The 24,307-nt window shown below is 41.3% G+C and overlaps 1 protein-coding gene across 1 annotated transcript in view; it reads right to left on the bottom strand.

Annotated features, from left to right (window-relative positions):
* Positions 1-1,645: 1,645 nt before the first annotated feature.
* LOC104277959 (nesprin-2-like) overlaps positions 1,646-24,307 on the bottom strand; it is a gene marked incomplete at both ends in the record, with an annotated part of 49,272 nt that continues 26,610 nt past the window's right edge. Inside the window, 17 exons of the mRNA XM_009874778.1 lie at positions 1,646-1,771; positions 2,493-2,687; positions 4,082-4,316; positions 5,674-5,768; positions 6,940-7,087; positions 7,425-7,579; positions 8,130-8,258; positions 9,662-9,841; positions 11,970-12,174; positions 12,482-12,615; positions 14,494-14,664; positions 16,967-17,116; positions 18,694-18,849; positions 20,560-20,736; positions 22,354-22,500; positions 22,939-23,121; positions 23,558-23,690. Of these exons, the coding sequence (XP_009873080.1) occupies positions 1,646-1,771; positions 2,493-2,687; positions 4,082-4,316; positions 5,674-5,768; positions 6,940-7,087; positions 7,425-7,579; positions 8,130-8,258; positions 9,662-9,841; positions 11,970-12,174; positions 12,482-12,615; positions 14,494-14,664; positions 16,967-17,116; positions 18,694-18,849; positions 20,560-20,736; positions 22,354-22,500; positions 22,939-23,121; positions 23,558-23,690 (2,719 nt within the window). The remainder of the gene's footprint in view (positions 1,772-2,492; positions 2,688-4,081; positions 4,317-5,673; positions 5,769-6,939; positions 7,088-7,424; positions 7,580-8,129; positions 8,259-9,661; positions 9,842-11,969; positions 12,175-12,481; positions 12,616-14,493; positions 14,665-16,966; positions 17,117-18,693; positions 18,850-20,559; positions 20,737-22,353; positions 22,501-22,938; positions 23,122-23,557; positions 23,691-24,307) is intronic.

Consider the following 24,307-nt stretch of genomic DNA (forward strand, 5'->3'; position numbering starts at 1 on the left):
GGAGTTTGGGCCTTCGCTGCCGGGAGAGAATGCGCCCGCTTACTCGGGTTTTTCTTTGTGTTCACTATTACTATTATGGCCAGGTTGCTTCCCACTGGCATTTGTTCCAATTTCAAGTTATTTATTTAAATGCTAAAAAAAAAAATTTAAAAACCAGGTGGCTGCCTTCTCTAATGAATGATTTCGCAGGCACTTCATCAGATTTGTCAGAAACGTGGAGCTAAAATTTGAAACTGTTCATTCACAGAAACATGCTCTCTCTCCTGCTTTTTTCCCCTTTACCACAAGGTTATGCATTTTCTTTATCAGTGTTAAATTTGTCACCTAAAAGCGGGGACACCACTGCACGCAGCTGGGTACAACAATACGTTACACGCGAGGTACCACGTCCCATTTTGCAAGGTGGTTGCTGCGAAGTGTCACTGGCTCCTCTAACAAAACTAGCTCATACAGACGATCCAGTTTGTCTCATTTTAAAGGGAAAAAAATCGCATTTGTATCAGAAGTGTACTGGGTTCAAGCCCTGTGAGCATTTTCACAGGTCTTTTGATCCAGTCACTTATCTAAATCAGAAAAAAAAAATCCCATCTGCTTCAACACTGGAGGAGAAAACCCAAACAAACTTGACACTAAAACTTATCTTAAGAAGGGTTGAATCTCTGCATTAATGGAGCTAATGATGAAATTTCATGGCATGTTGCTGGCCTCATACAAGGTCCAGGCTGAGAGAAAAACAGCTTTTTATTCCATAGAAGAGTGAAATATGAGGAGAGGAAAGGAGGTCCCTTCTCCCCCATGTCATTTTGGTCCTTTAATTTATTATACTGTGACACTCAACAGCAGCAACTGCATTGGCACTGTCTGACCCTCACGCCTCTGCGGCTGAATTTCTCATATTGGAATAGGAGGCAGGAGCTGTGTGCTGCCATCTCACAAACAATTCAGGGCTACAGCAAGACTGCTGCTGTGGGAAAGGCAGCCAGCACTCACAAAGAAGATTTCAGACAGCTGATAATGAGTTCAAAGCCTTGGCTGGTTAATAAGCTTATTTGTTCCCACTACATAGGTCAACAATTCACTTCATGAAAGGATGATGAAAGACTGACCAGTCCAGACAAAATGTCTCCTATCCCTTCGAAATGTTTTCCTTGCCATTTAATTTTCATGGTGTGCTATGAGCTGCAAGGGCTTTTGCCACTCCCTTACTCTTAATTTTCCTTCTCTTTAATTATTCTCAGATCCCACAGGTGTGCATGGTGCTTTGTAGACTTATAAGGTCTCTTGCCTCAGGAGCTCCCTGTCCAAAATGGATTAGAAAACAAAAAGGGAGATTCAGCCATTAGGATAGCAGCCAGTTGAGCTGAGACCAGGGAGTTTTTTCCCTTTTGTTTGAAGAACTGCTTATTTTATAAATTCAGACTGTGGAACAGGAGCAGAAGCAGGAGAAAAAAAGAAATGCAAACACTACTGCTCTTCTTGTCATCTTCTTGGTCAGATGGACTTTGCAGATTGGCAGCAATCAGGATGGCATAAGGAGAGAAATTCAGTGTCACTGAAGAGCAGGTAAGAGGGAAAACTGATGCTACAGGGATCAGGTGTTGTGCAAAGACTACATCTATTTAAATACAATATGGCTGTTCAATACCTTAATGTGTTCCTTGGCTTTGTAGAGTTCTTCATTTTCAACTGGAAGTGGATCTTTTACTTTCTTCTTCAGCTCCCGCAGCCTGTTTTCTAATTCCTTGGTTTGGTTTTCACAGCAGTCCCAGCTCTGCTCAGGGAAGTTATAAAAACCTTTACCATGACATACAGTACCATATGGATACATTACAAAATAGCCTCAGCAACCCACTGTAATTAATAATCATTTGCTCTGATTATTTGGATTTTCTTTTTGATACACAGTATTGAAATTTGGTAACAAATTGATAGGAGAACTCACACCCTCTCTTGTATTTAAGATTTGTCTTAGAGAGTCTTTCTGCTAATTTTGTTTTGTCCAACATGAGAGGATTTTAGCATAGTTTTTGGGATGTATTGATGACCATATTCAACTTTAAGACATACCTATGTGCTCTCTAACAATGAAAGCAAATTTATTGCTCTAAGGAAATAAATATGACCTGCCCTTCTGTTTAGAGGTGCAACAACAGGAGGAGGAGCAACAAGTTGTGCTTAACTCCCGCTAACCTAAATTTTAGCTGAGGCTTCACCACCTGAAGCAGGAGAGAGCTCCAGGCCATGGGGAGCATGAGAACAGTCAGAGCGGGAACATCCTTTGTAGCAAGGAATGGATGTCAACCCCACTTTCCTTTGGAGAATCAGGGGACCACAGTTTTAGCTTCCCACAAGCCCTGATGGCACGTGACGGGCGCTTCCTTCAAAGCCTCTCAGCATTTTTTTTTTTTCTCCCAACATTTGCCTTGTTGCTACAGAGCTCAGCCCAGGGGATGGTGGAGGTGCCAAATCTCACTGGGGAGGGCATCATCTACCTGTAGGGTGCTGCTGAGCTGCATCTTCTTCTTCTCCAGCTGGAGCTGGGTGTCCCCCCAACTCTCCTGTAACTGGCTGAGCTCCTCCTGGAGAGCAGCACTGGTCTCGGGATCGGAGACTGTGCGCAACTTCTCCCCAACATCGATGATTAACGAGTACATGGTTTGCCACCTCTGAAAAATCACTGCCTTGCTCTTTTAAAAGAAAAAAAAAAATTAAGTTTCTAAGCTGCTCTTAGTAAGTTTTAGAAGTGCAGTCCTAGCATTTCACGTGGGAAGAAGTGAAGACTCACAAAGGGAATTACAAGGCACTAGTTTATTCACGTTCATGCAGGAGTAATGAATAGACCTTCTCACATATGCTTTTTTCATTTCAGAGAAATCAGATTCTTTCTGATCTTCTGAACTACAAAACTCTACAATAGCCTTTCACAGACTGAATCTACAGAGTGAAAGTGCAGCAGTTAAAAATAGGTGGAAGTTCAGTTGCCTGAGTTAATCTGAATAAAAAACCAGTTTAACTTCTGTTAGCATCTCTAGCATCAACAGCAATGACAAATTTTTCAGATAACAGCTGTGTTAATAATGACATACTTAAGTGAAGTAAGCCATAATAATAGTAATTTGTGTACAAAACAAAATAGTCTACAGATACGATCATTGTTTCTTTCTGTAAAATAACAGCAGGAGGGAAGGGCAATTTGAAGTAGGAGGAAGAAGACTTTCTGGCTTTTCTCACTAAGGAAAAGCACAAGCATTAACTTGTAAAATCTACTGAAAGTAATTTTTACACAGCAGGTAAAAATAAAGATGAACTAAATAGGGCAAGCACCAAATGGAATACTGGTAATGTGTTAATCCATCAACATTAGGTGTGTGGGAACACAATAAATCTTGGACCATGTAAATGGCATTCAATGACGTATTTTTGAAAGGCTTTACACTGCCTTAAGCATCCATAAAATTCACTGCTTGTTTTTACCTTCTTATAAAGCAAAGAGGTGCATAATTAAATGGAAAACCGAGATACCCAAAATTAACAAAGGAAATTTTTTTTTTTTTTGCACTGCACATAAAATGCAGAACTCGCTGGCCAGATCTCTGCATCCTAGAGCAGCAGCTTCAAGGACAGATCCCCCTGCAGGTGCTTTATCCCCTGCTCCTGGCACCTCCTGCACGCCCAGGACCCGTACGGCCTGTCCTGCCACATACGTGCCTCCTTCCTTCAGGCAAACTGCAAAGCCTGCATTCAGCAGCCAAGTCAAGAAGACGCACGCAGACCTGGAGGCTACCTCCTAACCAGGGTTTCTGCCTCATCAGCCTGGCATCTTGTATTTCCATGTTCATCTCAGCAATACTTTAAAGCATACAAGGCTACCAAATGACAATGTTGGCCGTTGTTTCCTAGTATAGTAAGCCTTTCACAATGTCATTTTTCTCTCATCTGTGCTCAGCTTTAAGAAAAAGTGTCAGTTATTGTCCTTCCCCCCAAAGCATGTGATCTTAAAGCTTTTTACCTTGCTGGACAGAAGTTGTTTCAGTCTGAGAAAAAACCCCACAGATTTTAGATTTATGAGAAATAAATGTACCTTGAAATCATTAATTAGATTTCTAAGCTGGTAAAGGCTATAGCAGTCCTGGCTCTTCACAGCTACGACGAAGCTGTTCGTATCAGCAAGAAACCTGCTGAGACTCAGCAGGGAACTCCTGAAGAGCTGCCACTGGCTCACAAGTTCATCGATATCTTTCTTCCTCTGCTGACCCATCCGGATAACGTTCTGCCACTGCTCTTTCACCAATGTGAGCTTGGAAATAAACTCCGTTCTGAAAATGGTAAGCGTTGAGTGTTAATATAGATTGACCTCAAAGCTGCATTTTGCAGTAATTGTGATGGATTTCCATTTGCAGCATCGTATTCTAATTACAATGCCCAACTATGCACAAAGCTCTATGCAGCCCTAAGCTCAGCTGTGCTCTCTGTGTTCTATCTTTTGAGCAATCAGAAAACCTTTTACAAGGTACAAGAATGGATAATGCAACACATTCTTGCTATTATGGTATAGCAACATATATAGTACAGCAATCACAGAAACAATATGCACTAAACACTTCTCTGAAGAACAAGAAAGTCAAAGCAAGTGAGACAAGGTCTCTGACTATGCTGCAAAATTGATCTGTGCTTTTATCAGGCTGCAGGCAGGAGTTCAGCCATCATTGTATCCCACAGCAGTGGGATCTAACTGCAAAGTGAAAATGTTCTATGTTGTTATTGAACCCACTAAAGCAGTTTTTGGGCTCTCCTACAACATGGTTAGATGACCCATCAGATCTAGCTGGAGTGATGAAGACAACCATCTATCAATTCTGCCCCCCTGCAGGAGGCCATGGCCCCCAGATTAGCTCTTATACAAACACCTGTGTGTGGGGGCTACCTTCCACACAAAAATCCAGCAGCTTTGCTTAGTTTAGCACCACCTTCCCTGGTGGCTTTAAGCCAAGCCATGGACTTCAAACTGAAGTGGCTGAGGGGAGCACACATGCACTGTCCTGCCAGCTCCCTGGAAGCAGGAAGCTCTGGCAGAGAGAGGTAACATGATCACAGAAACACCTGAGAGAGCTGAACCACTGCTCACAAACATTACTTTCAGCTTCTCAACCTACATCGATTAAAACCATAAGATCATACGGATAAAAAACAGGTTTAGCCACCACATGGTTTGAGTCGCCTGGCCGATGACTCAATGCCCTGTCGTGTGTGCCAGGGCCAACACGGGGAGTCTCACACCTCTGCACTTCAGAAAGGTCTAGGAAAAGAGAAAGGATGCTTCATACGCAGCAGCCTCATTACCCTCTGTAAGGAGGTAGCTTCTCAAACACAGTTACAGTTTTGACAACTGCTGGGTAGCAAAAGACAGTGAAACCACGTGCTCAGGAGTAATGATTTTTGTTACGCGGAACCCTCAGTTACTATCCAAATGCAGTCTGGCCAGGACATCTGTGTTTCTTCCTCACTGCACCTCCTCACACTTTCGCAAAATGTGCCAGGAGGTTATTTCAAGAGTGAACCCAGTCAAAAATTTGGGTTATGTCCTCACGAGAGCAAAGATTCAACGTCAGCTCCAAGGAAGGAAGCATATTCACTGAATTGCTAAGATCTTAGGGAGAAAACCAAATAGATTACCTTTTCTCTGCTTCTCCAGATTCCAAGGAGAGTAGAACTTTTGCTATGATACAATTAAATATCTGCTGATTTATGGAAATCTCAGTTTGCAGCATCTGAAAATACCATGAGAACAAGTTTTAATTATTCACTGAGCAACCTTTGCAATGAAAGCTAGTTCCACTCCTCTAGCATTTATTTAATTCCAAATGCTGAAAGCTTTATTATTTTGAAGTGCTAGTGTCAAAACCATTCTAAAAGATTCCCCACTTTTTGGATACCAGGAGGAATGTGCATGTATGTAATAGCAGAACCCACCAGGTAACATGAAGCCTAAAATTTGCTGCCCTCATTCATGAGAAATGTAATCTAGACAGAAACCCATAGAAAAGGTATAAAAAAGCTACACATAAGGGTGAACTTACTCTTTGTCACAACGAGCAAAAGTTTATTCTATAAATAATTTCATTGTGATGAATGAATGGATTTGCAGGGGTCTAAGTAAGAGAGGCAATACCTTTCTATGGACTCTAACAAATATCACTGACGTGTAGACACTTAATACCCCACAGAATCAGCCACAGTACTTTGGGTAGCGTGAAGCTGTGGCCCACAGTGGCAGCACAAAGCTCACCCTAACAGTTCATGATATTTAGCATTCACCACATGGTGTTTTTTTTTCTGTATTTTGGTTGTTCTTCCATCTCCCACCATAAGAACAAAGTCTATAGATAGACACTTTGCTTAGAATTTCATCCACATGCTGCTACTAGCACGCAGTGCTCCTCGGAATAGACGCTGCCAGACACGTGTGAAGCACTATCTCTCTGCAACAAATAGCAGGTGTTTGTAAAAATGCCAGCAAAACAGATTTCTACGAAAATCTAACAACTTGGAAAAATGGAAATATGCTATGAAAACATTTTTTTTTAAAAGCCGGTAAGGTTCCTGCCAGATCACCAGCAAACTGCCTGGCCAGTTTCCACAGGCTTTGGTGCTCTGAGACACGCAGACAGGCAAGTAACCTCAGACTGGAGCAATCTAGGACTTCCATGACACAACACTTGAGGATGCTCTCCTAAAGGTCTGCTCCCTGCGGGGTTCCATACATTTTGGAAAAAGATTTTCACATTTCGAAGTTTTCCTCTGAATAAGTGCAAGTTCACATTTCAAGAATGAAATGGTCTGTAAAACTCTGCCCACATCTAATTTCAAAAGGCATTTTCTAGCGACTTGCCCCATCTTCACCATTCAAGATGATGCTTCCGTTTTTAGAGTTAAATTCACCTCATATACTCTCTGTTGCTCTTGCAGTTCTTCAAACCGTCCTGGAATATTTGTTTTTAGGGCTTCTTTCATTTTTTCTAGGAATTTCATCCAGTTTTCACATTTCTGAAAGAATTTCTTTTCATCATTTTGAGTTCCCTCAAGCATACTGAAAAACAAAAGAAATAATCAGCAACTCTTGTCATGGTAGTTGTTTTTCTGGGTCTGTTTGCATATGGTCTAACATGGTGGTTAGTAATACTAACATACTAGGGTTTTACTTGCACTTTGCTACCACCTGCAGCCATGAACATCCAGATTTTTGCTTCAAGTGACGTGGAATACAAATACCCACTATAAATTGAAAGGGCAGGAATTCAACTTGGAAAGCCCCAGTAGAAACTGAGAACAGATTGCAAGGCTTCCAAAGCTTTAGTTTGGTTTTGATTTTCCTCAAAACCAAATTAAAGAAAAGGAAATGGTTAGTAGTGATTTGTATTTCGGACCTGCAACATTCCAGAGCAGCTGCTGTTTTCTGACTCCACTGCCGAGTCAGGCTCTGTATTTTCTTCAGGGTGAAGTCACTGAGTGGCAGCTTAATGCTCGTTTCATTCAAACTCTCTATGCGTGGAGAAAGTGCAGCAAGCTCCAGCGTGTGATTCTGGAAGTAAAAAAAACTAATTAATTGCAAAATATACTGCCTTTCCTTCATTTCAAAGAACTACAGAAGCCTCTTCTGTAGGAAGCATCTGAATGTTATGCATCCAGAATGCTAACCCTAAAAATCCCAAGATTTCTTAGTTAAGTTAAAAAAATATAGGGTACTTTAAAAAAAAAAATCACAATTCCCTTACACAGGGCCCACTCTTCCAACAGGACTGAATAGATACTCGGGAGCTGCTACGTGCAGATTTACTTTGTACCCTACATTGAGGGCAACAGGGTAGCTCCAGAGTAAAGCTGGGGAAAAAGATTCAGTAACCTAAAATCTATATATTTTTGCTCAGCTCATGCAAGCGTTTTGCCTGCAATGCATATCTAGAGTTTTTATTAACTTAAATCGTTGCTTTTTGTGTTTTGGATGAGATTATAGTTCCCCTGAAGGAAGTGCTAAACTATGGTACTTAGGACACAAAGAGTTCCTTGAAGTAGGCAAGACCTGGTATCCTGTGGACACTTAAATCCTTTTGTACTTGGGAATCCAAACATACCACGAGCAATTCTGAGTTATCTGCTTCTCCTTCTAGACAGAGACTATCGAAGGCATCTGTGCAATTCTTGACATGACCCTCCAGCGTTTCAAGGCAGTTCTTGAAATCCTCCAGTTGTAAAAGATTGAACTAGGGTGAATATTGCACAGTTAATTATGATTTAATACACATATTCAGTATACAAAAAGGAGCAACAAGCATTATTATCAGGAAAATAAACAGATGTTAAATTGAAATTCCAGTATATTTGTAACATGCTTAGTGATTTTTTCTCCATTTTTGAACCGTACAGGGGGAAAATTTAAGCCAAAGCAGACAGCAAAAAACTGAATCCCTAAATCCTGAGAGATACATATCTATCTGGAAGGAATAAGGGCATCTTCGATACCTTTTCTTAGCTTCAGGCTGTTTGATTTATTGTGAAACTGGAAAGCCACCTTTGCTTATCAGAGGGAAGAAACTTGTGAAAATGAGCTTCATTTGAGCTACCCACAGGGCCTGCTCCCAGGAGCCTACAGCCAAGGCTGTGCAGCTTACGTGAGGTCTGTGGACAGAAATAACTAGGGCTGCAATTCAACTTTTTATTCACTAGTTTTTTTTCTTTGAGTCAAGGAAAGCATTTTCTTGCTTGTAAGAATTAAGCTCCACATCTCTAAGAACACTGAAACAGCAACGTTTTAATAAGGAATGAGTGGCATAAAACTGGTGTGGGGAGAGAGACAGTGCTGTGGTGACACTGCAGGTTATAACAGAGAAAACAACTACCCAGCAATGAAATGTTTCAAGGAGCAAGAAGTTCACAGGGAATATGAAAAAAACTGTTATCTTCACAAAGACAGATGGCTTTCTGGGAGATGGAGTCCTAACCAGAGCTGGCTGAAAATTTCTTGATGAATTTGAGTTTACTTTAGAACAGAACAACTAATTGAAACCAGATTTTTTACAGGAACAAACTGGTTTTACCTCTGTAAATGTACAGCAGTACATTTGCTTGGAAGTTTACTCAGGAATATCTGTGCTGTGTCAATCCCACAGCACTCCTGTGAGGAGTGGGGAAACCTGAATCCAGGTCCCTCCCTACCCTGCTTGAACAGGGATGTAAATCTAGTCTTCAAAATTGGGATTTAAATCTGACCTTCAAAATTACATCAAATGACTGCAGCTTTCTCTTTGGGTTTAGGTACACTTTGTGCACCGTTACCAAAGCAGACTGAAGCCCTTAGGTTTTTTCTAAGGCAGAATTGAGAAAGTTTACAACTTACTTAGAAGTTCATAGAATAAAAATACATTTCCTAACCTTTAATCATCTGAGGGTCCCATACTGGTTAACTGTAATAGGTCTCCTTACCTTAGAGTAACACAAGCAGGTAAGAAGGTTGAAACCCTTCCTTCATGCATTATTTCTTTACATAGTTGATCATACTGGCAAGTTTCATTTTATTGAAATTTCATTTCAGTTCAAGAACTACAGGGCTCTAATGAAGAAGTTACCTCACAGTGACAGCTAATCTAATATTAAAAGGAAAAAATACCTCAAATTCATCTAACTTCCTCTGCAACATCTTTTCCAAATAGGATGCTCTCTGGAGTGGCTGCAGCTTCTCCAACAGAATGGCTTGTGCAGCTGTCCCAGCCTGCTGTTTTATCCGATCAGCCAGCAAAGAAATCTGCGTATGGCATCCTGCTATGTTTTGAAGGCCATGCTGTAAATTCTTACAAGAGAAGGGGAAAGACAAAAAAGTCAACAAATGAATCAAATCATCATTCATGTGCCACTTTCATTTTTTGTTGCTGTAACTAAGCTCTTTTTGTTGAGCTCCAGGAGCCAAATTCATCTGTGGTGAAAGCTTCAGTCTTTTACTCGGAGGATAATAGGAGTTGCATCCATTGACTCCAGTGCTGGGAAATACACAGTTCAAAGTTCAGTGGAGCACCAGTGACTTCAGGCAGTGCAATAGTACTGCCACAGAGGAGATTAGGGCAAGAAATCAAAATATCTCACTCTACAGAATGGATTTACACTAGCAGATAGAGATGCTCACCCATGCTGCATATGAGAAATGTTATTATGTTCCAAACATACTAGCACTTTGGATCTCTTAGTGACTCAAGACTATGGGTTTAGTTTCATTTATTCCTCTCTACTACAGAAATGATGCTATGAAATTAAACTCTAAAGGCAGTACAAGAATGAAGGGATTAATTTTATACTTGTTCAGTGTACTTGTTTGTTTTTTGTGGTTTTTTTTTTGATCTAGACAACTGTAATTTAGTTTTACCCATGAATTCCCCTGGAATTCACAACTGATTGATAGCAAAGATCAGACTTCTAAATTCCCTAAAAAGCAAAATGGCTCTTCGTTCCTCACCCCTGTGTTTGGAATGGATCATATTGTAAATTGCCACTTCAGCCATTTAATAAACAACCTGTTTTGATTTCTTACTCTCTCTCTAGGATTTTATATTTATTTATTGTTATGACAGTTCCATAAAACCATAATCTTCCCTAATATATACTAGAGGAAATTGTTAGAGAGATTAAAATACAGTTTTGTAATGCACATGCATTTTCAAGTACATGTAACTCATATGCCATAGCACTGATCTCCATTCTTCTAACTAACAACTTTCAAAAAAACACAGCAAAATCCCTTTGTCCTACACGCACACATAGCAGGACAGGATCTGCAGTGCTAAATGGCACTCTAGTGGTCATTCCTTGCTTAGAATTTGCAAAACTCTTCCCCCAAATTGCCAGAAAATGTGATGCCTTTTTGCTGACATATTGATGAATCTGTGTCACAGCCATTAATAGACAAAAAGGAAGTGAAAATGTTTTGGTCTAAGCTCCGCTGCTGTCATTTTTTTCTGACACAGGAAGAAATATATGAGTTCTCTTTCCCATAATGTAAAGTTTTTTAATTGGCCACATGCAAAATTGAGTACTTTGGACTTCTTCCAGTACATGGCTAGCGGTTCATAAAGCAGGATGAATCATTGCTCTGTCCTGAAATAAAGATTATTACAGTTCTTTATTGCAATCTGAAGAAACCAAAAATGTCAGAACCTAATGACAGCTTTGCTGCCTGAAAGACTCAAGTGTACCCTGTGGTCTCAGCGTGAGATCTCATTTGCCTAAAGAAAGAAGCATTTAGAATAATCTAATGAGCTCAGAAATCTGTGAACTTATCAGACCAGGTCAAAAAAAGTACCAAACTCAAATAAAACTAATATAAAAAATGTAGAAGACCTCAAGAAAGGGTTGTCAGGCCTTGGAACAGGCTGCCCAGGGAGGTGGCTGAGTCACCACCCCTGGAGGTGTTTAAGAGTAGGGCCGATGTTGTGTTGAAGGACATGGATTAGTGGTGTTGTTAGGGCTAGGAAAAGGTTGGACTCGAAGATCTTGGAGGTCTCTTCCAGCTGAAACTGTTCTATGATTCTATGATTCTAAGATGGTCCTGTGTCTTTTTGCCACAGATATTGTTCTAGTAGATATAATCTCTCCTCCCAAGTAGTGCCCTATAAAGTAAATAATCTTTGGTTTAATGATTCCTCTCAACACAGGTCTGATTCTTTGTACAGAGCAAAAGACGGCACATATGGAATCTGATTGCTCCCTTCCGCTCTCTTCTCATCCTATGCTAACTCTAGTTTGCTTGGGTCTCAGGATCTGGTCAAAGTATTTAAAGGAAATACAAAGGTGGTGGTTAATGGAAAAACCCCACAGAATTTATCTTTTCCACTGGCTGGATTTGGAGGACGACAAGGGAGGAAGGTTTTCTTTTATTTTTCCCAAATAAATCCTGGTTTGTACCAAGCAGTAAGAACATATTCATGTACCTTTATATCCTGTATCCTCTGCTTCAGGGTTTCTATTGTGTTATCTTCAGGCACGTGAGTGTCCAAGAACTGAGCACATTGCTCTTTGTGCTGCTGTAACTTGGCTGCTGCCTCGGTGCATAAAGTGTCGAAGGGCTCCCAAAGCTGCAGGGTTGCTTGTGCTGCCTGCAGTTGATCTGTGATGTCTTCATTTACTGAGTTCCACCTGCCAACATATCAAAGGAAAAGAGCATTTTCCTAGTAGATTCTCCTTCAGAATATGTTTGGTGCAGGATTCCTGTGGGAGTTTCTTTGCATTCATGTTACCGAGAGCCTGCTGAGGCAGCACCATTTTGAGCTCTGTGATCCATCACGAGAAAGGCAGTATCAGCTACTCCTCATCCTTAGACAGAGGAGTCATATTAATATAGATTTAAAAATCTAACGGATGTTCAAGTCCTGCCTCAGCTACTTTTTTTTTTCTTTTGGTAACAGAAAATACTAGTAACTGAGGGCCTTTTTCACAAGTTTACCTAGCGTGTGCCTCCGTGCACTTCTGTTCAACAATCTCAGCAAAGGAGGGGGAGCAGTTCTTCTTCAGATTACTGGCAGCAGCCTGGAGCTTGGCCCAGCCTTCTTCACTGTTCTCTGATTCATCTTGAAGAGACTGCAAAATAGATTATTGCAATTAGTTGTGGAGACGAACGGCCAAAGTATAGCTTCCCCTATATAGAATGATATACTGTAGGGATAGGGTAGCAATAATGCCACATGTTTGTAGTACAAATTAAAATGTTTGTGAAAAATGTATCACTTGAGCCTAAAAATTAGGAAGCTAGAAGAGGTGAAATGGTCCAAGTTAAGAAATCATTCAGAACGCCTATTTTAAACTGAGGTCATTTATTTGCTCTTAAAGAAACAGCTCATTTAACAAATCCACAACCTTGAACTGATGAAATTATTTCACTAGAAAACTTTTTACAAAATTTTAAGCCATTGTTTCAGGGAAATTTCTACTGGCATTCAAGTTGGCTGGACAACTCCCATTCCCAGATACCCCTCCTGATAAAGGCAATTGCAGAACCCTGCCATGGATCGTATCTGTGAACTGATTCAGATCAAAAATAAAGAGGCTGATGGAAGGAGGGAGTAAGAAGGTGTCTGGTTCCTTCCATTTACTATGCACCCCTAGGTGAGGGTGGAAAGTATTTATGCAGGCTTTACTGATGAGACACACATACCTGGGACTCACAGGATAGCCTCAGTCTGTCCTGCACCACTTGTGATATAACTTGAAAATAAACCAAAACAGCCCTTATTTACACTGAAACAAGGAGCGTTTACACAGCCTTTCAACACCAGATTTTAGCCATATCTGTAAAACATTCAGACCCATGGCCAACCTGACTGCCTACTCTAGATGCCCCACTGAGACTCCCTAACAGCCAAGCAAAGCAGCAGGATGTCTCTGAGCAACCTGATCTAGTTAAAGATGTCCCTGCTCCCTGCAGGGACCCAATGCATTCTATGATTCTCTGATTTATGCCCATCCTTTATGCCCAGCATCATTCAGAGGCTGTGCAGGAATCTCCAGGTCTCTGGAGGGCGACTGAACAGTTGATCTTGCACTGCAGAGATTGGAAATACCAGGCTCAGGGATCCCCATGCTCTGCATCAGAGCAGCTGCACCTGCCCAACCCAAGGCATAGCTTTTAGGAATGAGAATCCTGGGTCCTGGACCTTGAGTCCAGTGCTGTTTACACATGGAAAGATGCTTTAATGTGAATAATGCTTTAATGCAAAATGCGTCAGTGGTCATAGATGTAGAAACAGGGTCCCTTCACCATTTTTCTCCCAGGTCCCCGTCATTTCTGCACAGAGTCCCAGCATCAATGCACAGGCATCTCCTTCCACATTACACTACAGCCTTATGGCAGGGCATTTCCTTGGGAAGCATAAGAAAAGGGGCAAATTTGCTTTCAGTCAATGAGCTGAGAACCTTTAGGCAAAGACATACAGCGATGGCATTAGGTTTTCCTTTTCCGGCTGTATTTTGAGCCAGACTTTCTGCTGTTCAGGTGGACTAGAGTGGACTGAATAGACATTAGCATGAGGGTTGGTGGTGGCGTGTACAAGTCCATCTGGACCCTGTAGTGCAAGGGAGCATGAGGACCTGGTGCTCCTATGGGGATGTCTTCCAGCAGGTGCAGAAGACATGAAGAGATCTTTGCAATCCATAATGGAGGCTCTGCTAGCCCACAATAAAGCAGACATGGCAGCAGCTGACTTGTACTTCTCTCTGGAACCTTGGTACCTAAATTGCATCAAAGTTGAACTTATGTGCTGAATATAATCTAAAATAACAAAATAATCCTCAATGCCTTTGGAAGTAAAAAAAAAATAAAATCCACTGACTTCAATGGCGCTGTAATAAAAATCAAGTTGCTCAGCTAATTTTTTCTTTTTTTTTTTCCCAATGGATTTTGTTTGTTTCTTTAAAGGTGCAGAAGGAAGTACAAAAATAAGACAACTTCAGTACATTTACCTGGAGAGTTTTGACTTGATTTTTCAAAGCTTCCAGTGATACCACAGAAGGTTTGCACTGGTCTACGTAGTACAAATATCTTGTTATCATCAGGCTGACTTCTGCATAAACTTCATCATATACTCTCCACTGCTCCAGTATTGCTTGCATTGAGGTTTTTAACTGTGAAACCTGCAAATGAACCACTTTGGTTACTATTTCTTGGGTAGTCCTGACATATAAATCACCTTTAAATGCTCACTCCTTGACAAGAATTTTACAAGTTGGACTATTTTCCTACTTGGTGAGGAACTGTGCAAACTTCAAATTAAGCAGTAAACAGTAGTCAGAGTGAAGTATAAGAATTTGCTGAAAATAAAAATTTAACCAGAGTTCAGGGTAGCACTATTCCGTCAGCCACAGCTTCAGACCTCCCCCCCAAAAGTAAAACATACTAACATAATGAACTGCTTATTCCTTCCTGCCAAATCACCTTGAAGTGGGAAGAAGTTGAGAGCCTTTATCTTCTTCAGAAGCAGACAGTTTGATTCAGAGATCAATGAAAATTTGAATAGAGATTGGTTTTTATGGAAGAAGAAGCTACTACAATACTCTAGAGACCTGTCATCCCTCTTATGCCATTGTGCTCCAATAATGCAGGCTCACCTGAATAGCAGTGTAGGAACTTCAGGATTCTCATATAAAATTAAATAATGGATATCCTCTTTGTTTTCTATGTCTCTTTCATTATTACAGTCATTTAAGCTCTACTGGGGCAAGCATGGTTTCCATTTGCCACATAATCTTAGACATTGCAAACACAAAATCAAGAGTCGTCCTTCAGTGTGATTTGTAATTTCTGTCCTACTGTATCAGGGAAGTACATAAGGCATGTCCTAGTTTAAACAAAACAGTCATCTAGTTCGATATCTATTTTCAGTCATGCCAGTACCAGACACTTTGAGAAGAACATGAAAACCCAACTAGCGAACAAGTATGTCTCCATGGGATCTGGCAAAGCCAGACGCCAGATTTCAGTTATGACTACGCATCCACACAGTGGAAGATGAAGACCTTTCTACACCGTAGTGCACGCTAAAGAGACTGTGGATCATTGTATCGTAGTTCCAGGCATGAAGGAGTAGATGGATTAATCATCCTATTCTCATTTGAATCATGGTATAGGTGGGAGGAACCTCTAATTGCTTTTTGTAGCCTTTAGCTCATTACTGCCCACACAAGGAAGATGGAAAGACATCATGCTCGCGAGATGTCTCTGGGCCACAGACTCACAGTCTTTAGACCAACCTACGGACAGTATAATCATGGTATCACATCTCCTCAGACCTGTATTTGAAATCACAGTCTAGCTCTGCTGAGAACAGTCACCAGTGGGAAGAAAGCCTCAGTCAGTGTTTCATTGTACATGCAGATAACTAGGCTGTGAGAACATTCTGCAGTTTTTAAGTTTGATACTTTAATCACAAAAATACTAAAATTAGCATGACCCATAGCTACTGTAAGAAGAAGAAAGAAGCACTAGGCTGTCAAAATCCTGCCAATTTCAATCCCCAGCTCTACAGCAGAAGGAAAAACTTTGATCAGGTACATACACAAAATTTTCTCTGCTTTCTTGGTAAGAAACAGCTACATCATTTCTGTTGAAATCTAAACCGAGAAGCAGCAGACCCCTCCTGGACTGACACCTCATGCAGAGGAGTTCATGTAAAACGGTTCACGTTTCACAAAGTTCTGAGGAGCAAAAGCAAGGTGTTTGTAATAGAAAGTGTAAAGGAAACTTAACTATCAACACTATCACTGCATTATGTGTAATATTCCATAGTACATGGTTATTTGCTATCACAAATTTAAATCTGTAACTGTACTCATTATTAATTACATCTAGATTTAAAAAGATCAGTTCTAAGTATAAAGATAATATAAATGCAAACTCCTGGGGAGTCAATCTGCATGGGAAACCAATCTGCCAGACTCTTCTTGAAGCAGCTGGAAATACATAGGATTTAAAGACAACAAAAGCCATCCATGTGTGCGGATGAAAGACTAATTGGTAGACGGAAAAGCTGCAGTGAGAATGGGGCAGGAGTAGGCAGCTTTCACCAGTGTACCACAGGGGAGAAAGACCAGGGTATGAAAGAGAAATGGATTGAGAAAGAGGGTTTAAGATTTTCGTTTTCAACTTCTCAGAAAAATAGCAGTACTATTTCTTTATTTTCTTAAACTAGATGGATGTCTGTCCCTCCTCCCCCTTTATTCAAACTACTTCAACATCAGACTCTTTTTTTTCTCTCAACCTTAGAAATACATTAATTTACATTATGGTAAAGACAAAATTAAGTTCTTAGGAAGGTTAAGATTAAGGAATATTCTGCATCTTTTTTGTACCAGCTCCTGCTGTCCCATGAAGAAGATTAGTAACACTGGTGGTAAGAATATGTAGTTGAGGAAATCTGAATGCAAACAAAGCTTTTACCTGGCTTCCAATGCTGTCCATCATTTCACACAGCTTAGGTATCCTGAGAGATAGGGCTTCTGGGGTTTGTTTTGCACTGCCATTGAAAGCCACACTCTGCTTGAGCTCATCAAGAGTTTCAGATTTAGTAGTGAGTTGATTTTCTAACTCCTAAATGAAAACAGAAAAAAAAAAAAAAAAGATACATAAGATTTTTAATGAGACCCTAGAAAAAAACCACAAACCTTCCGTATGAGGAGCTTAAATAAACATTTCATCTTTAAAACCAATTCTATGTAATTCTTCAGCCATGCTACACCACCACTATTTCAACTCTGACACAGAACAACTGCTTTACAGAAATTCAAAATCATAACAGTCTCCTGCAGGAAGAGCGAGAATCAGTCCATTTACTATCAGCATGAGCATCATGTTTGGGAAGGAAATCTTCAGGAGCTAATTCCTCAGCCGCCACACAGGCCTCTCTGTACCTCTCCAGATGCAAAATGTTCTTTGGCTAACACAGCTGAGCTTTAGCTTGGCAGGTTAGCATTTGGGTCTCCTTCTGCTCCAGCAGACTAATTTATAATTTAGACTGAATAGGAACTGATTTTGCAATATGATGGTCCCTGATATCCTAACAACTTCTAGAAAGTTATTTTCAGTTTGTCTTCTTGGTCAGAGGCTTTCTCCTGTGGAAGAAACTCCACTGAAATCAATGGAGATGTCTGGGAGAATAACTTCCCCCCTAACACAACCAGCAAGATTATGAGCAAGTCTTGACACAATGGGAAAAACTCCGTAGTACTTCAAAACATGAGTAAATATCCATACTCACAATGGCTGTAACATTTTTCTGTAATACTGCACTTCAAGGCACAAACTTTTTTCTTCTCCCACTTACTGTCTCCAAAACATTATCAAATTTGGACCTCATTTCTACTGAGCAAATGATTTTTAATGAAACATTCTAGCCACCTGCATCTTAGCACTGTACCTTGCTGGCCTCTCAATACGCTTTAGAGAGACAAGTAACTTGATGTGTATTAGAGCACTCTCGGCAATAAAAGCAGCCTACTACAAGAGACACACGTAACCATGGCAATGAAAGAACAAATAATCTGTGTTAAAAAATAGAGAGAGGGAGCACTGTACTGAATGAAAACAGCAGAATGTCAGAGTAATAGGAGCCAGTTATTAGCTGGCTGCACCTGTACTAATTTTGAGAGAGCTGATGCCTAGAAAAACACAGCAAACCCAAAGAACATCCAGATTCTTGAGGCTGGTGCAGAGAGACTACCTTCTGGGGCGAGAGAAGAGAGAGTTGCTGTTTTTCCAAATGGGACTGTGAAGTTTCCACAACACTTTCACTGCAGAGCTCTTCAGACTAATGGAATTGATAGGTTTTGCCATGGCAGTGCTGAACTGAGAGCTACTTCTTTTGGAGACATCTCAGAATAAGATCTACAATGTTGCTGCACAACACTCCAAATACCATGGAACAAAAGCAGATGCATCTTCAGTTGGAGGAAAAAAACCCATAAAATAGCAATTCACATTAAAAGTGAATCTGGCTCTTTGTCATCTGACCCTAACATGCTTTAATTAAAGTTATATTGTAGCATTCTGCTAGGAAATTGCAACTTCCTTTACATTTTTTTTTCTGTTAAAATCAGTGCAGTTTTTTAGTCTGGAGTCAGCAAAGTGCTACATATGTTTTTTACAATAATATACATATAATGCTTTACCTTGCAGTCATCTAATGTGTTCTGTGCAGAGATCAGACTTGCTGGAGTTTGTAAAGATCTCAGTCGGTCACTCTGAGCTTCCAGCCAGTTGCGTAGATTCTGTGCTTTGTTCTCATTTTCAGTAATATCCTCCAAAATGTGTTCCAGGTCTTGTATCTGACAGTTACAGAAATACTTTAACTTACTTAAACCTAGAAGTGGGCTGAAACAGAGGTCCTCCTTCTATGACAGAATTTGAAATTGCACTATTTACATTGAAAATACTATCTAGAGAAAACATTTTGAAAGGAAAATTTCTTTAGGATCTGACCTTTTCCCTGGGAAGAAAACAAGCCAGTGTAAGTTCTGGAGCTGGCAGCCTGCTGACCTGACAAGTTGGGGGTCCCTAGGCTACATGCACAGATTCATACGGCATCCAAAAACCTCATTTTCCCTAAAACCCACCAAGAAAGTTAGTAATAATCAGCAAGGGACCTCAAGCCTCCTATCTTCAGTCTTGGCCCTGAGGATTCATTAAACCTTAGAATGCAGTTTCTTGAAAATGGTTAGAGAAGATAACTTCTTTCCCCCAAAACCCCTGAAATTTCGTCATGGAAATTTCCAATTGTGCAGGAATTGAATTTTCCCCTTGCAAATGCTTCTGTGTCTTTGGATTCAGGGAGGACAGTTTCTCCCAAAGCTCTGTAAATTCAGGAGAGAAACAGAGATGAAAGAAAATTGTGGTGAGGATTCATTCCAGCAGCCTCATGTTTGCATTTTGGGATGCTAACCTTCTCCTGCTCTTTTCCATAGCACATGAGTCACTCTAGGTTTTTTGTGCACTGGGGCACACAAACAGCAGCATCTGATTCTGGATGCATGGACTATTTCTAGCCTCACTTGAATGAATTAATTCTGAGGCACTGCCTGAAACAGATTTTATGCAGAGAAACACAGAAGGTGTCCTGGTATAGTTAGTCTACACGTAGAATTTGCCTGTCAGCCTCTGATCTCCAAAGCACGCCATTGGGAAAGCACATTTAATTTCTGTGGAAGGAGAAGACAGACACAGAGTAACCCATTTCTAGTGACTCAAGAAGGCTGGAGCAGTGCTGGGAAGCAATCCCTGCTGTGCCTTTTCCAGCAGGGTCACAGGTCCCCATCTGAATACAGCTGCAAACACTGCTTACTTAATTACTTTTTTTGGCACATCCAACTGCTACAACAGGAAAATGGGTGGTAGCTTAAGATATCCCTTCTTCTCATTCCCATCATATGGCATGAGGAAGGGTTGTTTGCTTTTTTTGGTGCTGTGTTTGCTGAGAAGTGTCTGGCTGTTTGTACCAAGCAGTGTAGCACCTCTCCTTTCTGCAAACCATCACAGTGTTCTCTCCCATTGAGTTTTAAATGGCCAAACTGTCACAGCACCTCAAAGCTTCAACAGATTTCACTAACAGGTTCCCCTGCAGACACTGCCCTGAATTCTTCCTTTTCCATAGTTTTCACAATATAGGTCTTTGTTGACGTATCACTGACTGTATTTTGTTTATACGAGGAATCTCATCGAACCTAATCGAGTCAAGTAAGGTAAATCTCAGGCTGTCATGAAGAGCAGGTTCTGTCTATTTTCCCACCCTGCAAGTTACAGGAGAGTTTACCCTCCCAGATTTTGCTAAGGTTTGAATGCTTGCCTGCCACCTGATAGCTGATGTGCTGCAAGACCACTCCACAGGCTGCCTGTGAAACAGCAGGACAGACAGACAGCAGACAGCACAGGGTATTCAACGGCGTTTTCAGGCTCAGGGAGAAAGGCTGCTTGCAAAACAGAGCACTGGCACAGGCAAGATCAGAGTTGTGAGAGAGAAAGCAATGAGAACTCAATCAAACCTTTCTGTTCAGAGATGCCTGCAGCCTGTGCCACCGCAGGTTCATCTCTCCAAGACACTCAGCAAATTCCGTCCTTTCATACCGCTTGCTTTCCACATCACAAGTGCTCATCTGCAGGAGTGACTGGTTAACAAAATCTACTATCCACTGTTTGAAGTTCATTTCCATCATATATTCCTGGAGGGCAAAAAAATAAAAACAAATAAAAATGTAGACCAATAAATTTGGAAGTTTTAATATGATCAGTTCCAATGCTGCTTCAAGGCATAGTTATGGGACATTAATGGCTTATTCTTAACCATGGCCTAAAATATTTTTCTGAAAGAGACTTGGCTGTAGGAATAATTCTCATTCTATATTTGTGTAGCTATTTCACTGAAACTTTTGCAGAAAATCACTATCATTACGTGGGCAGCTCAAGGTAAGAACAGGCTAGTGCCAGAGCAAGGAATAAAACCTAGGGGTACCAGACTTTCCATCACACTGCCATGGGCTCAGATTAGGCTAAGATTGAGGCCTTCCCACACACTGGGTCTCATAGACAAGTGAAGGCAAGAGCTTATGTTCCTTTGTCAAAATATCTGGTATCAGAACACCTGTGAGAAAAAAGCACCCTCCAGCACCAGGGTCTTTGCCCACAGAGACAAGTGAGAAGCTACACGTACATGAGAAGACATAAAGGAATGCCTTTGGTCTTTGAAGAAGAGGGGAGGAAAGGGCTCCTCATTGTATCTAGCAGTACCCAGAAAAAAGCCACCAGGGAATACCACAGCAGAGGTGTTGAAGCCATAGCTGCTTCCCCGTAGGAATTCATGACCTTCATCCCAGCTTTCTTCTCAGTGTATACATCCCCATGTCGCTGACAAGTGCAGAAGACACACAAGCTGATCTCTAAGTATCCAAAGGGTTAAAAATAGCACCTCGCCTACACATTCCGACTGTCAAATCCAGTTGATACAGACCAGAATGTTACATATCTGCTACACTAAGGCACTTTGAAAGAAATGCCTGTGTTGGCACTTGCCTTATATGTAGTACCAAAATGCCTAAGAACTGCAGCTGTAGACTGAGAACTGTTGTTTTGTCTGAGCCCAAAGCACTGCTCGGTAGCTCTGCAAGGGCAGAGCAAAACATGGCTCTGCAGGGATTCCTGCCCCGAGCTTGGGCTCCCTGGCATCTATGGAGGTACAAGCAAGGCTTGAATCCTTCCTGGGCTGGGGCAATCAGCCCCTGCCATTGGTGCTTTAGCATCTGAACAGAGACAAGAGCCTGCTGCAGCCTCCCTCTCTCTGCAGGGATGTTCACCTTGCCCCTCTTTCCTAGCAGGTTATTTCTTTCAATAAAACATAGTATTCAAAAACCCTGATCTTCAGTTAAATGGATCCTGGTTATGGAGCTGCATTACGAGGTATTCCTTATTGAAAAGACAGACTAAAACCCAGTACAAACACAGAGTCTATCTTCCTAAGGTAGCAAAGCTTTCCTGCTCATTACAAAACACATTTTATAATCTAAATGTAAGAGAAAGAGAACAAGTGAGACAGATGGGACAGAATGAGGAAAATGTCATTATAGCACAGCAGGCAGTAGCCATATTACAGGGCAGGCAGTGTTTTGTGCGACATGGAAGCAAAAGGGTTTTTATAAAGGAAGATGTTGTTAAGGCACCTTCGAGACTGTTTCAGGAATCCTCCTGAGAGTGAGGGGAAGAATATGACAGCACCTGTAGCTGTTTCCATCCTTGTTACAGCCAAACATTGTGCAGAAGACATGGACTTACAGCTTCCCGCTTACCTTGTACTTCTGAAGGAGACTTCTGACTTGGGCAGCACTACACTGAGAATTTATTGGCTCCTCATGTTCCTGCTGTTGTTCCACGTGGTCCAGCCAGGTCATTAGTTCAGCAATAGCTTCCCGTGATGAAAGTTTTTCCATCTGAAGCTGTGGGTAAAGCATATAATGAACCCTCTACACTCTGCTTGTTAGAAATAGATGACATTTGTATTTTTAGAAAGGCTCAGGCAATATAATTGCAATTATCTGGGTATGAACTCGAAAGTGAGCCCTGTGCTCCAGAGGGGCATATGACTTAATTTAAGAAAAGTTAGAGAATTCAGAAATTTTAAATAAAATTCTTTCTAATTGTAACAGACTTCCATATAAAACTGTGAAGATGATTTATATGTGCAAAACAGCCCAGGAAGAACATTGCAATAATTATACTGCAGCACAATAGTGGGCATATTCTGGAAGCAAGACAGACAGCTAATTAGGAGAGGTGCTTTGAGGGCCTTATGGACCAGCCAAATCAACATCGGCAGCAATTTTCAAGTAATTATTTAGCCTGAACTGAGAGATGGCAGCGGAGTTTCTCCTCACCTGGTGAAGCTTCTCTTGGATGGCTGGGAGCTGTGTAATCAGTTCTCCCCATTTTTGCTCAAACTTTGCCAAAGATGACCTAAGTGCTGCAGTATCAGCTTGCTTCACATGAAAGAGGTGGTTGGCAGTGCTCACCACAGATGACTTCAGGGAAGATTTTTCATCAACTTCCTTAGAGAACGCCTGAGGTGCAGGGGAGAAATTTAAGAGAAGGTAAATATTTATATATCTTTTTAAATGAAGAAGACGAACCAGGTTTTCAGTCATGGGATAAACAGCCTCAACAAACACATTTTAGCAAGTTTGTAAAGTTCAGAAAACTTAAACTCAACATGTTCTGGCAGCAGGTAAGGCTGTGTTCTGTCTAGCTTGATACAATGCTGAATGCCACCTTTTGCTCCACAGGGATAGGGAATATCCCAATCCCCACTTCACACAGAGGTCCAAGAAGCAACCTCAGTTCTCGAGTCCCTGGGCAGCTCATACCTACCAGACGAACCTTCACAATGCTTTTCTTTACTACTGTGCAATAGTCTCTCTGGCAGGCCTCATACTGGGGCTGAATCTCCTGGTTAGTCATACAAAGAGAGGATAGCACCTGGCAGGAGAAATGACTTACAAACAAGTTGTTGATGTTATCCCTGATGGTGGGAAGATCTTGTGACACGTTGAGAGACTGCTCATTCCAAAAATTCATTCTCTGCTGAGCAGAATCCAGCCATTTCATCAATTCCTCTGAGTCTCTGTTGTAGCTACAAGGAGGAAACAAAACACACAAACATATATCTCCTTGACGAGTCTAGGACACACTTCTCACCCTCCAGGTTGTCCTCCTCTCTGTGAGGATGTACGCGCTATTCTGGCACCTATGTTGCTACTTAACCCTGTGGAAGCACGGCTACAGCATGGATCAATGTGCAACACAGCAGTTCTGCTGGAGGTACACGTGAGACTGTCCATGTCATAGAATCATAGAATCATAGAATGGCCTAGGCTGGAAGGGACCTTAGAGATCATTTTTGATCCAGCCTCCCTGTCGCCAGGGATGCCACCTGTCAACTAGATCAGGCAACACATGGGGATGTCATCTCTCTTCTACTGGTCTGCTCTCCCTGAAAACATCCCCTTTCCATATTCACCCAGCAGCTGCCAGGACAAGCTCATATGGGTTGAAAGAGCTTTGTTGGAGATCAAAGCCACCACAGGAGATTGTACATACTGCAAGATATAAGTGCAGAATACACAGCAGGGGTAAATACCAACAAACACCGGCATGCTCTGTCCACGCTATGGGTCCAGCAAGCCTGAACTCAGAGCACAAACACCAGGTGCAGGGAGAGCTGAGATCTGTTCATCAGTGGGTGGACTA

This window comes from Apaloderma vittatum, unplaced genomic scaffold (assembly GCF_000703405.1).
Source record: "Apaloderma vittatum isolate BGI_N311 unplaced genomic scaffold, ASM70340v1 scaffold15438, whole genome shotgun sequence".
Classification (NCBI taxonomy): domain Eukaryota; kingdom Metazoa; phylum Chordata; class Aves; order Trogoniformes; family Trogonidae; genus Apaloderma; species Apaloderma vittatum.